Here is a 14,173-nt window from a genome sequence, read left to right as displayed (position 1 = left end):
ACATGCCAGAGGAGGTGTTTTCAGGAAGGGTATCTGACGCATGCTTATGGGGAGGAACAAAACACAGAATTGGCATCAATATACACAGCAATTTGCAGGATATTCGGCATGCTAGGATGCTCTGAGCATCCCATCCTAACAGGATGGAAGCTGAAGAGAGAGCTTGCCTTGAGCTTGAAATGTATACAGATTAAATGGCAATTTATCACTGTGGCATTTATTTTTCACCATGCCTTACAATGCTGGAGTGAATTCAGCTGAGGAACATGGAAATAGCAGAGAGGGAAAAGCAGCAGCTTCTGCTCCAGGCCTGAAGCCCAGAGGGAATGGGGTGGAGGTAGCGCAATGAGGGGAGTGGTGGCTTAAGTGCACTGGAAAGCCATCTACGTGTCTCATGGGCAGCCCTAAATAAATTAATGGTGTGAGGATAGTATTGAACTTCCAGTCATGACTCCCTCTCCCCTGAAATGGAAAGGGGCATGCCCAGGTTGTGTAGGATGGTGCCTGCTGTGATGTGTCTGGGGAAGAGGTGGATGAGCTGCTATGAAGCTCTTGGCACATGGTGGAGGGCACTTGAAGCTCATGTTGTTGGAAGGAGAGATGCACTCCGCTTTCATGCTGCTAGAAAACCCTGCCTTTTCCAAGCAACAGCTGCGAATCCCTCCTCTGTATTCCCCCTTGTAGTAGCAAAGACAGAAATGTGTTGTAATGACTATAAAGGGAGTCCTTTATGGAGATGGCTGAATGCGTACAGACACTGTAATTCACACTGGCTCTCTAGCTTCCAGACTGGCTGCCTGCTGCCTGCTGTTGCCATACAAGGTCTCCCTAAGTCTTGGTCTGGTATCTGTAGCAAGGAAAGGACCGTCAGCTCTACTAGCTGAAGGGAAAAATGAATCCCGTTTCCTGTGCTTTGAGTGTTGAGCACTGTGTTTCTGCAGTAGCTCTGTGAGCACGGTGTTGGACACGTTGTGCAGCGAGGCGTCATTTTCGGGTGGGCGTCTTCTGATTGTTTTCACGAGCGTCTTGCTGGCGCAGTTGCCAGTGTTGATGCCTTTTGAACCCAGCGCTCTGAATCTCCTATGTTGTTTGGGCTGGGTTTCCATCCGGATCTGAAATTGGAAATTTATTACTTGGAACTGTTTTTTAAAGGTGAAACTGACACCGGTTTCTTATTACTTACCAAGTCCTGAGGGCAGAGTTACATTCCTTACGCTGCTGTAGGTGTTAATGATTTCATCAACTCAAGAAGCCCAGAGCCCTGAACTCTGCTCCTGGCAGCTAGTAAAGAAGGGAAACTGACTTTCAAATATTTTGTTTTTAAAGTTGTTTTTCTTTATGGTGTTTACATTAGCGGGCTGGAATTTGTGGGACAGACATAAAATTGGAACTAAGAGAATTTGTTGACTTCTTAGTTCTTAGAAATCAAACCGATAGTAAAGCCTCAGTAGGCTGCTGAACCTGGTCTTGGCAAGCACCTCCGAAGCTGCAGAAGAACAAGAATCTGCGAGTGGGCCTGTTGTGGGTGCAGGCCTCAGCATATCATTTGCCTGGTATGCTTTCTATGCCTCAGAATAATCAGGAAGGATACTATTATGCAGATCCCAAGATTTTTTCTATATTACTTTCAGTTGCATGCAAATAACTCTCAAACCTTGCTCAAAGTCTGGAGAGATTCCGGGATGTGGGTTTTTTGTTTTGTTTCTAGCATAACTCCTGTCTTGTATCATGCAGGAAGATGGCATTTGGAACAAGGACAGGGATTTAAAATCAGAATTAGTTGGTATTACTTTGGGCTCTGCCACTTGCTTGTTGTAGTTCTTAAGCAGACCATCATTGTCTTCGTGCCTGTATTGTGAATCCCTGTGTCTTGCCAGGTAGCCATGATACGCAAGTTCTTCTGGTTTAGATTTAAATAATTTTCTGATCCAAGAGCGAGCCACTGTGAAGTGACTGCTGTACATGTGACAGACTGCTGTAGAGGTGCTAAATGGAAGGTTACAGAATTTAACATTGATTAATCCCCTCTATTGATGGATGAGACTCAAAAGCTTATCCTTTAATTATTTAAGGAGGTGCTTAAAAGGTGGTTTGTTGATCATCATTTATAATTAGCTATATAGAGAATATTTGGTGATAGCATTCTTCAGGCTAGGAAAATCAAGTCAGGAACCAGGCTCAGGGGATTGAAACTTGGCAGATGAAGAACAAATTTCTAAAGTGAGAGACAGTTTACTGAGGGTTGTGGTAGATTTTCTGTTGCTGGAAATCTTTAAATCAAATGAGATGCCTATTGAAAAGTCATATTCTACTTCAGACAGGAATTAATTTATGGCAATCCTGTGGCATGTGTTATGCATGAGGTCAGCCTAGCTGATTGGTACAACCCTTTCAGCTTCGTAGTTCATAAGATTGTCTTCAGATTTGTGAGTGCAAGTCTCACTGAAGCCAGTGGAAGCAAAATAAACCTGAGGTCAGAGCTTTACACTGCCTTCTTTCACATCCTTCTCACTTGCAGGCTGTATTGGCTTGTTAGCCAGCTAACACGTGGAAATATCCTCTCGCATTGCTTTTATCTACTTAGCACTGCCTTGTGCCACTTAGCTTGCTATGTACCTTCCACGTGTGCCTGTAAATTGCGGGATGTTTCTTTTCAGCCATTGTTTTGTTCGTTTTTTTGGAACTGTGAGTTGAAAGGTGAGAAGGCTTGAGCAGATCTAAAAGGAAGCAGATCAGATTGTGGACACAGCTGGACATTCCTGCTCCGCTGTCCCTTTGGCAATGATTGATGCAGGATATGCATGTGTATTTGTGATGATGGTTTTGTGTGTCTTTTTTTTTTTTTTTTTTTTCCCAGTACCTTTCAAAATTAGCAAAAGAAGGGGTCCTTGAATGTGAGGTTGCTCCCCATGCTTCAGACACTTGCCCAGCAGATCAGATGGAGATCCTCTATTTCTCCCCACAAGGCAACTAGCCCAGTCGGTCTTGTTAAAAGTCTCCTCCTGTTGTGCTGTACTACTTGTTCAAAGTGGATCAGGCAGCTCAGGGGTAAAGTAGAACTCTCTATTCCTGACCAAACTAGCAGCTAAATGACTGCTGTTGCTGAAGGACTGCAGCTGGTAATAGCCTACAGGTGCTGAAATGGCCACGTAGGTTGGAAACAAGAATCCCTTGGCTGATTGAGCCACTGTTCTGAGAAGACAGATCAGCTCGTGGTAAATGTTCCTGTGCCTCACGGACACTGGTGGTTAGGCTTTCAAAAGAGTTCAGTATGTCTCGCACATTTTTCCATTGAGATTTTCTCATGAAAAGGTCTGATCTCAGAATTGGCAAATTTTGAAGAAAACATAGAGTTTCCCGAATGTTTCCACATTCTTATGAGAACTGGATATTTCAAAATTTGCGATAAATCACACTAGGAACATGTGTTTATTTGTAACTATTTCCTTCTTCCTTTTTTTTTTTTTATGCTGCCAAATGCAAAAAATCAATGGTGATAGGTTATTCAAAATTATTTTTTATATTTTATTTTTATTCCTTTGGGGTTCAGTAGGAGGGGAAGTGATTTGGTGAAATGGGAAATTTCTTTGGTTTTTATTTTCCTTAAAAACAAACAAACTCAAAAGGCATCTATAGAATTCTGAGCACTAAAATAGCCTTCTTTTTTCAATACTTTTTTTTTTCTTTTTTGGAGGCAGTTCTTTTTCCATTGAAGCAGCTCTGTCCACTCTTCTTGGACATCTGCCTGCTGTTTTGTGCTGAAATGTAAGCTGGACAGTTTTGAGAAAACATGTTCTTGATGGCAGGGGCCAAGCTCTGTTTAAAATTAATTCTAATTGTTGAAATTCAAGTGTGTCTTGTACAAGCATGGCAAGTGAAGTTTGCTCATCATATGTATAATCCTATTCTTATGAGTGACAGTGGTGAAGAAGGATCGGCTGCAGAGCAGACTGATAAGATCAGTGCATTTAGAGAAAGGATTTCCTGTGCTTCCTCTAAATAGTAAAATGCTCCTTTTATAGCATACTGTTGAACAGAAAAAGCAACAACTGATTGAGATGTCCTCTTCAATTAATCCCCATTTTGAATGAATGCCCTGAAGGGCCATGTATAACTTGGAGAGGCCATTGCATCTTTGCAGGCATGGTTTCAGGTAAGCCTTTAGAACTGCGTTGTGCCAAATCCCTCTTACTCTTCAGGGACTAATTCCATTAGGCTACAACAAACCCGCCATGCATAAATTCAGCTTCCCCGTGTGATCAGCCCCGCCCCAAGGGACGTTGGGCAATTTTACTGGAAAGCACCTTATGCATAGCATCTCCTAGGTATAGTCTAGCAGGCAAATAGCCTGAAGACACCAAGCGGTGGCATGGTAAAGGGTTGCCTGAAGAGAGAGAACACCTAGCTGTTAGTCCCTGGGGGCCTACTTGGTATTTCTGGCATAGGGGTGCACACAGCCCTGTTTTGGGATAACCTGAAATGTAAGGGCTGCTTTTATTTTTCCTCTGACTTTTAAGTCTTCAGAGATAAAAATCAAGCCGTCTTGAGGGGAGGCACTTTTGAATTTGAAACGGTTATGAAGAAGCCATCACCCAAGGGCAATATCTGAAGCATATCTGAGAGATAACATATGTAGTACAGAAGGGTGACAAGTCAGGGCCAAGTGTACATTCCCTTGGCACATGATGTGTAGGTGAATGGGAAGAGTGTGTTTGATTTCAGGATCCCTCGGGGAGCAGCTTTATCTGCAGCAGTGCTGCATTGGTGTGGGAGGTAATACCCTTTCCTTCTGAGGTGGCTGGGTGGAGAAATCGTGTGTTCAGGTGTGCTTCAGGTAAACCACAGACAAGAGAATAAAGTTAGAAAGTAGAAAGAGAAGGAGAGTGCGAGGGCGTGAAGATGACCTTCTCGCTACTGGGAAGCTGTCATTTTCAGCATCATGGTCTCTCCAGCCAGGTTACTGTGGAGACCATCCCTAGTACATAAACTGTCAGATGTTTGGTGAGCTACATGCTGCTGAGCAGGAAATCATTCACATTCCTTATCTTCCACACAACGGGCTCAGGAGAAATCCTGCCAGAAAGCTTGCTCCCAGGCCTCAGGGAACAGGGCTTGACCTCTGGGAAAAGGTTTTTTCTGGGCTTTACTTATAAAAACTGAATTCAACTACTTTCTGAGCATTTGGCTTGAAAAGCTTCCAAAGGGCAACTACTAGATGGTAGTGGTTAGGAGTCCTGCTGTGGCTAAAATCCCATCCTGTTCCCACAGAAATCAGTGGTCAAGCATCCACTGACTTCAGTACAAGCAGCTGAGGGGTACAAAGGGAACAATTCTGCAAAGCCCTAAACTTCTGAAGAATTAAAATCCAGACTCAAGTTTCTCAATTTGGATAGTCTCCAGGAGCAAAAACTTATTCCCAAGCAGTGAAGTAATGAGGCTGTAGACTAGCTGTCTAGGGAATGTCTTGGAGCAAGCCAATGCATTAGGAACAGCCCCATCTTACCTGGTATGGGAACCAGCAGACATACGTGTCCTTTGTACTTGTCACCATCTCTGCCGGTGTTAATGCAGGGATGGTGTCTATGCTGTGGATGGTACTAGAACTGCAAACAGTCATAAGCGCTACCAGTCAAGAGCTTTTCTTTAAGGTTGCTTTTATTGGTATTTTGTACTGTGAGTGTGGCTGAACACTGGCACAGGTTGGCAGTTTGTGGGGCCCCCATCCTTGGAAACACTCAAAACCCAAGCTGACACCATCCTGGGCAACTTGCTCTAGCTGACCCTGACAGTGGGGTTGGACTAGACAGCCTTGAGAGGACTCTTCAAACTATTCTGGGCTGCTGTTACCAATATTGCAGCATTAAAACCCAGCTACCTGCCTGTCCCAGCCTCACCTTGAAAGCAGCAGCTGAAGTTATGAGGATTTCTTTTCACACTCAGTTTGTGAACCACGTCTTGACACTTTCCCTTTCCTCAACTCCTTAGGGTATGTAGAGGGCGTCTTGACCATATGAATGTTTCTGTCATGTCCCGTCTGGGGTCGGGAAGTTGGGCCATACCTGAAAAAGATCCTTGGTAGCACACCTTGCCTCTAAATGCAGTTTTTAATCCCCCTTTCAGACCAAACCCATGCTTTTCTTGTTCTTAAGGTGGTAGTTTGAGTTGTCATTTCACACTTTCCTTTTCTCTTTTCTCTTCCTCTACCAGTTGCTCAGAACTTGTTTATCAACTTCTGAATGAAAGGTGTGTCATGTCTCAATGGCTCACCCCATCTCCAGCTGCTCCAAGAATTGTTTGGTCTGCTTCTTAAAGAAAACCTTTCAGCTCTTTTTTGTTAATCTAGGGATTGTTTTTTGTTTGTTTGTTTTTATTTGTTTTTAGTTTTACACTGCAATGTTTACAAAGAAAGGAAATTCTCTTTATAAGAATGTGAAAGAAGCATTGTTGCCTGAGAAATATATATATATATATATATTTTTTTTTTCAGTGAGGCTGCAAGCAGTGTGTTCATTTTTGTCTTCCCTCTAGCCATTCTTTTTCTTCCGTCTGTTTCATATAGATTAACCTCTATTGTCTGGTAAAATAATGTAGACTTGTAACTGTTTCTACCTTTCAGATAGGAACAGAATACAACTTGTACTACTTGGGCATGTGTGGTTTGGGAGTCTAATGGCCTAGCAATGGAAGAGAATGTATTGGAGCATAAGATGGGGCATCAGAGCCTTGGGAGATGAGGCTCTTTGTGTGTATAAAGCTATCGTGGGTTGTAATACTTGAGGGAACCCTGGCTGTTGTCTCATCTCACAAAGGCTTTGAGGGGAGCAAGGTACTCCAGCTATTCTGCTGCGTTTGTTTCAAAGCTCCCAGGTTTCATCCCCAACAACTTCTGAATACGATAAGCCAATGCAGTTGGCCTTTCAGCTTTGTACAGATCCCTTCCCCTCATTCTGCTTGGGAAAACTGTATTGATGGAGAAACACATGGCACAGCACAGGCCAAGCCTGGAGAGGACTGTACATTACTGTACATCCGTTCGTACTGATATGCAACATTATTCTTTTCTGCCCAGGGTAAGTTTTGTTTTTCTCAGGACTGTTGGAAAGCAGGTGGTATAGAGGGTGAAGAAGAGGCCTGAACATTTGGGTGGGACTTGTTTAAGGAAAATTTTAGCACTGTGACCCTAGTGAGGTTGCGCATCCAAAATCCTGGAGGAGAGCCATTAAACAAAGTGGCATAAAATAAACTCACTGTGCATGTTTTCATACTTACGTCCTCGGCTACTTTTGGTGTGTTTATCAAAACATCATGGGCTTTTGGGTCAGTCTAATGGTGGGAATGAGAACAGGGAACGATACATATCAGGACCATATTAAAGCTTTCTTTTAGGCCCTCTATCTTTAAATCTCCTTACCAAAGTAATTCCTTTTAGAAATGATTTGGGTGATGGTGGTGGGGTGCTTATTTATTTTTGTTAGCCTACAAATATTTACTGTGTGCAAACACCTTGCACTGAAAGCAAAGGATATGTGACCAAAGCAGTGAAAGAAGCTTACAGTTTTGACTCTCATTTTAGTAGCTGAGCTTCAAGTATATGTTCCATCAGCCAAATTTGTTATCTATTTTTAATGTGTTTATTCACAAGTTATTTGTGGGAGCTTAACTGACCAGCAGAACAGGAGGACACTGTTCTATTATTGATCAGCTGTCTGACAGCACCTTGGGTTGTGAATGCATCAAAGTTATTCATGGATGGCTGATACTGAACAGCTCATGTGGTTGTTGAGCAGCTCCTCAGATGAGTTTGTTTCCATAGGGTTGTCTGAGAAGTGGTAGGCAGGCGAGAGTCATTTTTTTTAATGAGCTTCAAGGATATAGCAGGTGAAGAAAATCTGCAAATTGAAGTAAGAAGTGAAGACAAAATATTCATTTAAAACCAGCTAAGACACATTCATAACATTTTGGCATAACTCCACAAGTTCTTCAGTCAATGGGAAAAAGTCTGAATCTGAGGTCACTTTCCCTTTTTTGTATCCTCTCCAGTGTGTGTGCTGCTTTTCTGCTGCTGCACTGTGACACATTGAAAATATCTGGGTGAAGGAGAACAGTGAGAAAACTGCACCTAGGTCTTTGCTGGTTGTGAAGATAGGGGCACAGGATGGAGAGGGCTGAAGGTTATTGCAATGCAGTCCATGATGTATTACTGCGGTACAGCACTGAACATCCAGACGGTGGCTGGTAAAGGTGCAGAGGCTCCCCTCAGGGTCCAGAGAGAAAGGGAAGCTTTGACTTTCTGTGCAGTATGAGAGCAGCTTCTGCTTGCAATGACTCTTCCCTCTCTTTATGATTTGAGGCAATTTGATTGAGGTTTTGTAAGCAACATGAGAGAGTATTCCTGGGCAAGGATGGCTTAAGGGGAAGGGTGGAAGGGTAGCTGAAGCATAAACCTAATACTGACACCATGGCATATATTGCTTTGTCTGTGGTCAGGGACTTTTATGATTAAGGTTGGAAACTAAACCTTTTTGGAGTACATCCAGCTGGACAAGAGGTCTGTGCAACACTAACCATGTACATGAACACTTTCTTGCTCCAGTGTACCGCCTCAAATTTAGATTTAGATTTCGGCGTCACTATGTTGCTCACTTCTTGAAGTAGAGTGAGGAGAACAGCTTTATAGCCCAAATGAAAAGGTGTTTTATCTCCAACCTAACTGTTTCTTTTAAATCTCAGCTATTAAAAGAAAGAAGTTTCTCTGTCAACACTGCTCCTAGCATAGTCAGATTTCCTTTTCCTTTTTAATCATAGAAATTGCATGGGTGAATGCAGTTAAAAAATAGGCATTCATACCAGCCCCTACTGAAGTATGCACATGACTTGGAATACATTCCCCAGGAGTCAGGAAATGATGATTTGGGTGCTCTACTTTGATGTTGCTAAAATCAGCTCCAGAAGACCTTTGCAGAAAATGAAATATTTCATTTTCTAAGAAAAATAGTCTCAGGTGCCTACCTGGCACAAGTCCACTGAAGGACATTTCACCAGTAATGAACTGAGTCCAAGTTCTGTTTGGAAGAGCTGGTGTCTTGTTTTACGAGTTATGTGTTTCCATCAGCATTAATAGGAGCCTGTTATAGCCTCAGAGTGGAAATTATATAAGAAATGTATGTTGTTTACTCATCTAAGGAATGAAAGGCTCTTGCAGAACCTCTATAACTTAATTCCAATAATACATGCACCCTGAAATTACTGAAATTATCAAGGGATAAGGTGAACAAAATTTTGACTATCCCTTCTGATATCTTCCTGTAGAGAAGTATGAAATGCTTCTCTCTTCTTTCCTTTTATCTTTCCTCCTAGTTTTATCTACAGAAATGTTTTCTGGGATTCCCTAACCAAGATCTTAAGTCATTCCATTTACAGAGTGTAAGACAATTTGTAACTGATAAGAGATTTCCTCAGGTGTCACCTCGGCCTAAATATTTGAAGAATTGAATACAAAGGCATGAGTACATTTTCTTGACTAAATTATTGGCTGGTTGATTACTGATTTTACCTCCACACCAACGTTTGTGTCCCCAACAGCACACGACTAGCTGTAGTGCTCACACATTATGGGAGCATTCTAGCCAGAAAACAAACAAACAAACAAAAAAAACCTTTCATCTTGCCCTTTGCTCCATTTCCTGTGATAAGCAGATTCTCTGTTCATTTCTTTACTAACTCAAGCTCAAACTTTGGTCCTGAGAGATACTCCTTCTTGCTTTCAGAACGCTTTCTTTGGTCCAGAGTGGTCAGTTAGAGGGTAGAGACATCTCATTTCCAAGATGTTGTCAGTGTCGGTTCCTCTCTATTAAAAAAGTGTCAAAACTGCTTCTCCAGGTGTATCCAGTCCCAGTACTAAAGCTTATTATTGTTGTTTCCCTTGGGCAATGTTATATTTTCCAACCTCTTTTCCACAGACTCTTTTCCTAACTGCTCTGAAAATCAGTTCCTTGCAGGTGACCTGGTGGTTATCATGCTGGCACTTGATGGTTGAGATCTCTTGCCCATGTAGTTGTACTATTGCAATTCACATGGGGGGAAACTCTTACTGTAGGAACATTCCAGTAAAAGCTGGAAACCTATCCTGCAATATTGATATGGATATGAAATGTGCTTTGGGGATTAAGAAGAGTTAGTGCTGCTATTAGTAGGCCCCATTGGAGATGAATTGTTTCCTTATCGTGCATGACCTCTTAAAAATGTAGAAAATCTTTGTGTGTGTTTGAAATCTCAGCATGAACAGGATATTCTAAGACCTCGTGGAGTCTCTTGCCTGTCTAAAGAACTTTTTTTTTTCTTGGAAACAAAAGAACGTTCCTTTAAACTACTATCCACACCGACGCCCCTCTCTAGACTTGCATTGCTCAGTTTGAGTTGTTTAGTTCTGGGGTTATCCCAGTGGAGCTTTTGTGATTAATAGCTGATAACAGTGTAAACCCAGCACTAAGAACATTTCCTGGGCAGTAGCCACGCTTCTTACAGGCTCCATTTGACTGATGATAGGGTACGCGCAGAACAAGCACTGGGGAAGAGGTCGCCCTGAAGAGTGTCTCAGTGGTGTGGGTTCAGTGTTTGCATTACACATCTGCTGGTTTATCTTCTTTTCAGAGACGGAGCTCCTTCCATCTACAATTTCCTCTGTTTTAAGCATTGCCAGGCACCACTGTAGTGTATTTGTACCCTCTGCTTGTATTATGCGTAGCTAAGGAAAAATATAAATTCAAACAAAGGAATTCAGTAATGTTAGATAATGCCCTTTTCATATCGTATTTGCTGGTCCATTAGCCAACAGTTGAAATTTAGTGATAGCCTGGCAGCCTGCATGCAGATTTTTCAGCTGTATATAAGGTATTTCTGCTTGAATTTGCTACCCAGTCTGCATATGTAGTTGGTCTCAATTTTTTTTTTTCAGAGCTTCTGACACCTTGCAGTTCCACTGATTATGCTGGAAGGTAGGTACAAAGTGCCATGTGAAAAGTCAGGAGTGCTTCCTTGTTCAGAGGGCTTTCTGTGCAGGGGGAGAATCAAATGCTGATACAACTTCGTGTTACTGGAAAGGTTTTGGTGCTGGTTGCCTGTGTCTTCTCGACAGCAAGAAGAAATTGGAGAAACTGTAATTTCAATTTTTTCTTGCAGTGAGAAATAATCTTGCATAATATGTATTTAGTTTATAAATGTCCCTGCACAGTCAGGGCAGAAGAGCCAAGACCTCAATAAGTTTTAAGAAGCAATGTTTGACTGTTTGCTGTCTTTAGTTGTATGTATACCATCCCCAAATTTAAGATGTAATATATATGTAATAAATACTGATTTAAGTGACTTTTAAATATGCCTCCAAAGTATCAGACAAAACAAAATGTATCAGGTAATGATTTGGATCAAATCCTGTGCAATCTATCAAATAATTCAGTGCTGTACAAAACTAGAGATAACAAGCAGTGATACTGGTACATGTTCTGCAAAGTCATGCATAACCATACATAATAATAATGTTTGCAGCCCTCAGGGGATAAAGATGATGTTCCTTCCCTAAGAGAGGGTAGAGTTCTGTCCCGTTTGTATACAATGAGCCTTCTTTTCAAATCATGTCAAAGGACTGTGTACCCAGATCAAGTGGCTGTTGAGAAGCAGGGTGTTTTATTTCTTCCTTTTTTTTTTTTTTTTTTTTTTCCTCTAGTGTTCAGCTGTGCTGGGGAGTTAAGGGAATTTTATAGTGCAGTCTGGTTTTCTGTGGACTGTACTCAAATCTTTGTCAATAAGATGCAAGAGCTTTGGTTCAGAAGTTGAAAGAACTTGCTGTGTCTTTGAGCAGGCTATGGGCTTGCCGCAGGTACTTAGAGGTCCAGGGACAATACCCAAACATCCGCTGTATGCAGCGTCTCTGCAGTCATTAGGCAAATGACTTCTCCTTGGGGAAGAACAGGGTGTTGGTCAGTTACAGTTCTAGGAAATCTTCCCTAGTTATACTTCACTACTTAAACTTTTCTTAATCGTGGACAGTAAAGGGCCTTGAGGTGGACGTGGCGTGGCCTCTTGCCACGAGAATGTGGGAGACCAGAACTAACAATTCGCAACCTGGAGAAAGCAGTAAAATAGAGTTGGTAGTGCACGGGTACCACGTTCTTGTGTGCCATATGCTCTATACCATGTTGTCTGTGGATATGTACCGCTATAGAGAAGATCCTCACATTGGGTATTTTAGGGGGGTTCCCCCCATTCTCCTCCATCCTTCCTTTTACCACACTCTTTGCAACATGCTGCTGCTGGCAAAAAGAGCTCACTGATTATTCAAGGAAGGTGGCTGGTTTTTGATAGCAGTTTCTTTTTCAGACCCTCATAATCACTACCTGTGTGATTCAAAGCATTATCTCTATGGAATTTGATCTAGACATAGATGAGGACTTGTTCACCCTAATGTCATAAAACACCAGCCCTGAAACCTAAAGCAGCAGGTCACAGCTCTGAAACCAGCTTTCAGTGTTGGTGTACAGTCTCCTCCTATAAATATTACAGCAGCCAGAAAATATATTTTATCTGGATACCACTTAAAAATACACACAGAAAACAACCCAAATCCTTGAGCAGAGCTCTTTCCAAATATCCATTCTTCACGAAGACACGTTAGGTTAAAAGTTCAACAATTTCACCAAGCTGCTGGCTTGGAGTCCAAACCTACTTGCGTAATGTTGAGGTTTCAGGGCAATGAACCCACATTATCCCTTGTCAGAATGTTGAACAAAAATAAAAATGCTGGAATAAAATACTGTATGTGACCTTTTCTTAATTTCATTTTCTGGAGTGAATTTATTGTTGGTGCCAAATTGACAACCATGGAATCTGAGTAGCTTAAAAAACAGGTATATAAAATCAGTGACACTTTGACCCTGTCTCTGCCTTGACCTAGAGAAACCATCCCTAAGATGGAGAGAGCATTAAAATCTCAAGACCTGTTCCCTTTGTGCTGCATCTAACTGACTGTCTTTTCCATTTACTGGATCACTGAAGAAACCTTTTAGCTATCATCGCAATCAGCTGCTTTTCAGTATATGGAACTGAACTGAAAACCACCACCATTATTTACATGTTTGCAGTGACAATCAGAAATACACTCTACTTTGGCTGTTGCACTAAATAGGAAAGCAGCAGATCTGGAAAGTGGCTTTCCCAGGTGGCATTGGTAAATGGAAGTTTTAAAGAGATCTGTACCACCCCCAAAAAAATGGAAAAGTTCACGTTGTCTCTGTTGGATTTCTCCCCAGTTATACCCGTTTACTATAAAGACCAAGTTGCTCTTTCCAATGACAAAACTTGAGGAAAAATTCACCAGTGCACATAATTGATTTGCCCATCAATAGGGAAGATTATGCCTGTACACCTACATCTGTGGCTGGCTGTCCGTGGTTATAATCAACGTATATTTCCACTCAAGTCAAGCTTTGATGTCCTGTACTGGCCCTGAACCCAATGTTAGAATGGAAATCAATTTTTGTACTCTGTGATGACATCGGACCAGGGATGAAACATTCTTCTGCTAATTGTCTGAAAAAGAAAACAACATTTTACATGGAAATGACCTGAAGTTTGGGAAGATGTAATTGGACCTTTACCATTTGTTTGTTTTTCTTGGAGCACACTGGCAGCTCTTACAGATTATTTCTCTCTCAGCAGAGGCACTCTAATGCCCTCAGCTGCTTATTTTGTCTGGAAAATTTAGGCACCCAGGATAACGATGACAACAACAGCAACATTTTGACTCCCAAATCCCCTGGCAAAGTAGTTACATCATGTCTGGAAATAGTCGGGCAATGACAGAATGGAAAAATTACAATGACTCAAACAAGACAGGGATGCTCTTAGTAATGGGATTTTGTTCATTCATTCTTCTGAAGGTGGGGGTACATAATGCTACTGGGAAACTCTGAACCGATAATCCTTGTGACTAAATCCCACTCTTCCCAATAGACATACTGCAAGATGTCAAGTCCTTAGACCAAGTTATTGTACTAATCTACCCTACCAGTATTCCTGGTCTTTTGGCATAGAGGGACGAGTGCGACAGTTTGTTCTCCAGATCACTCTGTCCTTGGCTTCTTTCCTGAGGTGACCAAAAACTTGGTTCTGGAGTGTCGAT

At 41.9% G+C, this 14,173-nt stretch overlaps 1 protein-coding gene across 10 annotated transcripts in view; it reads left to right on the top strand.

Moving 5' to 3' along the window:
* DAAM2 (dishevelled associated activator of morphogenesis 2) overlaps window positions 1–14,173 on the top strand; it is a 209,414-nt gene that overhangs the window by 65,320 nt on the left and 129,921 nt on the right. For 7 of the 10 annotated variants that reach the window (XM_066993828.1, XM_048080081.2, XM_048080082.2 and 4 more), the window contains one exon: window positions 10,955–10,994. The exons of the other annotated variants lie outside the window; for them this stretch is intronic. In XM_066993828.1, coding sequence (XP_066849929.1) covers window positions 10,985–10,994 — 10 coding nt within the window. In that variant the 5' untranslated portion in view covers window positions 10,955–10,984. The remainder of the gene's footprint in view (window positions 1–10,954; window positions 10,995–14,173) is intronic. 10 annotated transcript variants of the gene reach the window in all.

Source organism: Anser cygnoides, chromosome 3 (assembly GCF_040182565.1).
Source record: "Anser cygnoides isolate HZ-2024a breed goose chromosome 3, Taihu_goose_T2T_genome, whole genome shotgun sequence".
NCBI classification, from domain to species: Eukaryota; Metazoa; Chordata; class Aves; order Anseriformes; family Anatidae; genus Anser; species Anser cygnoides.
Note: the sequence above shows the minus strand (reverse complement) of the source record. Positions and strands in the feature narration are given on the sequence as shown.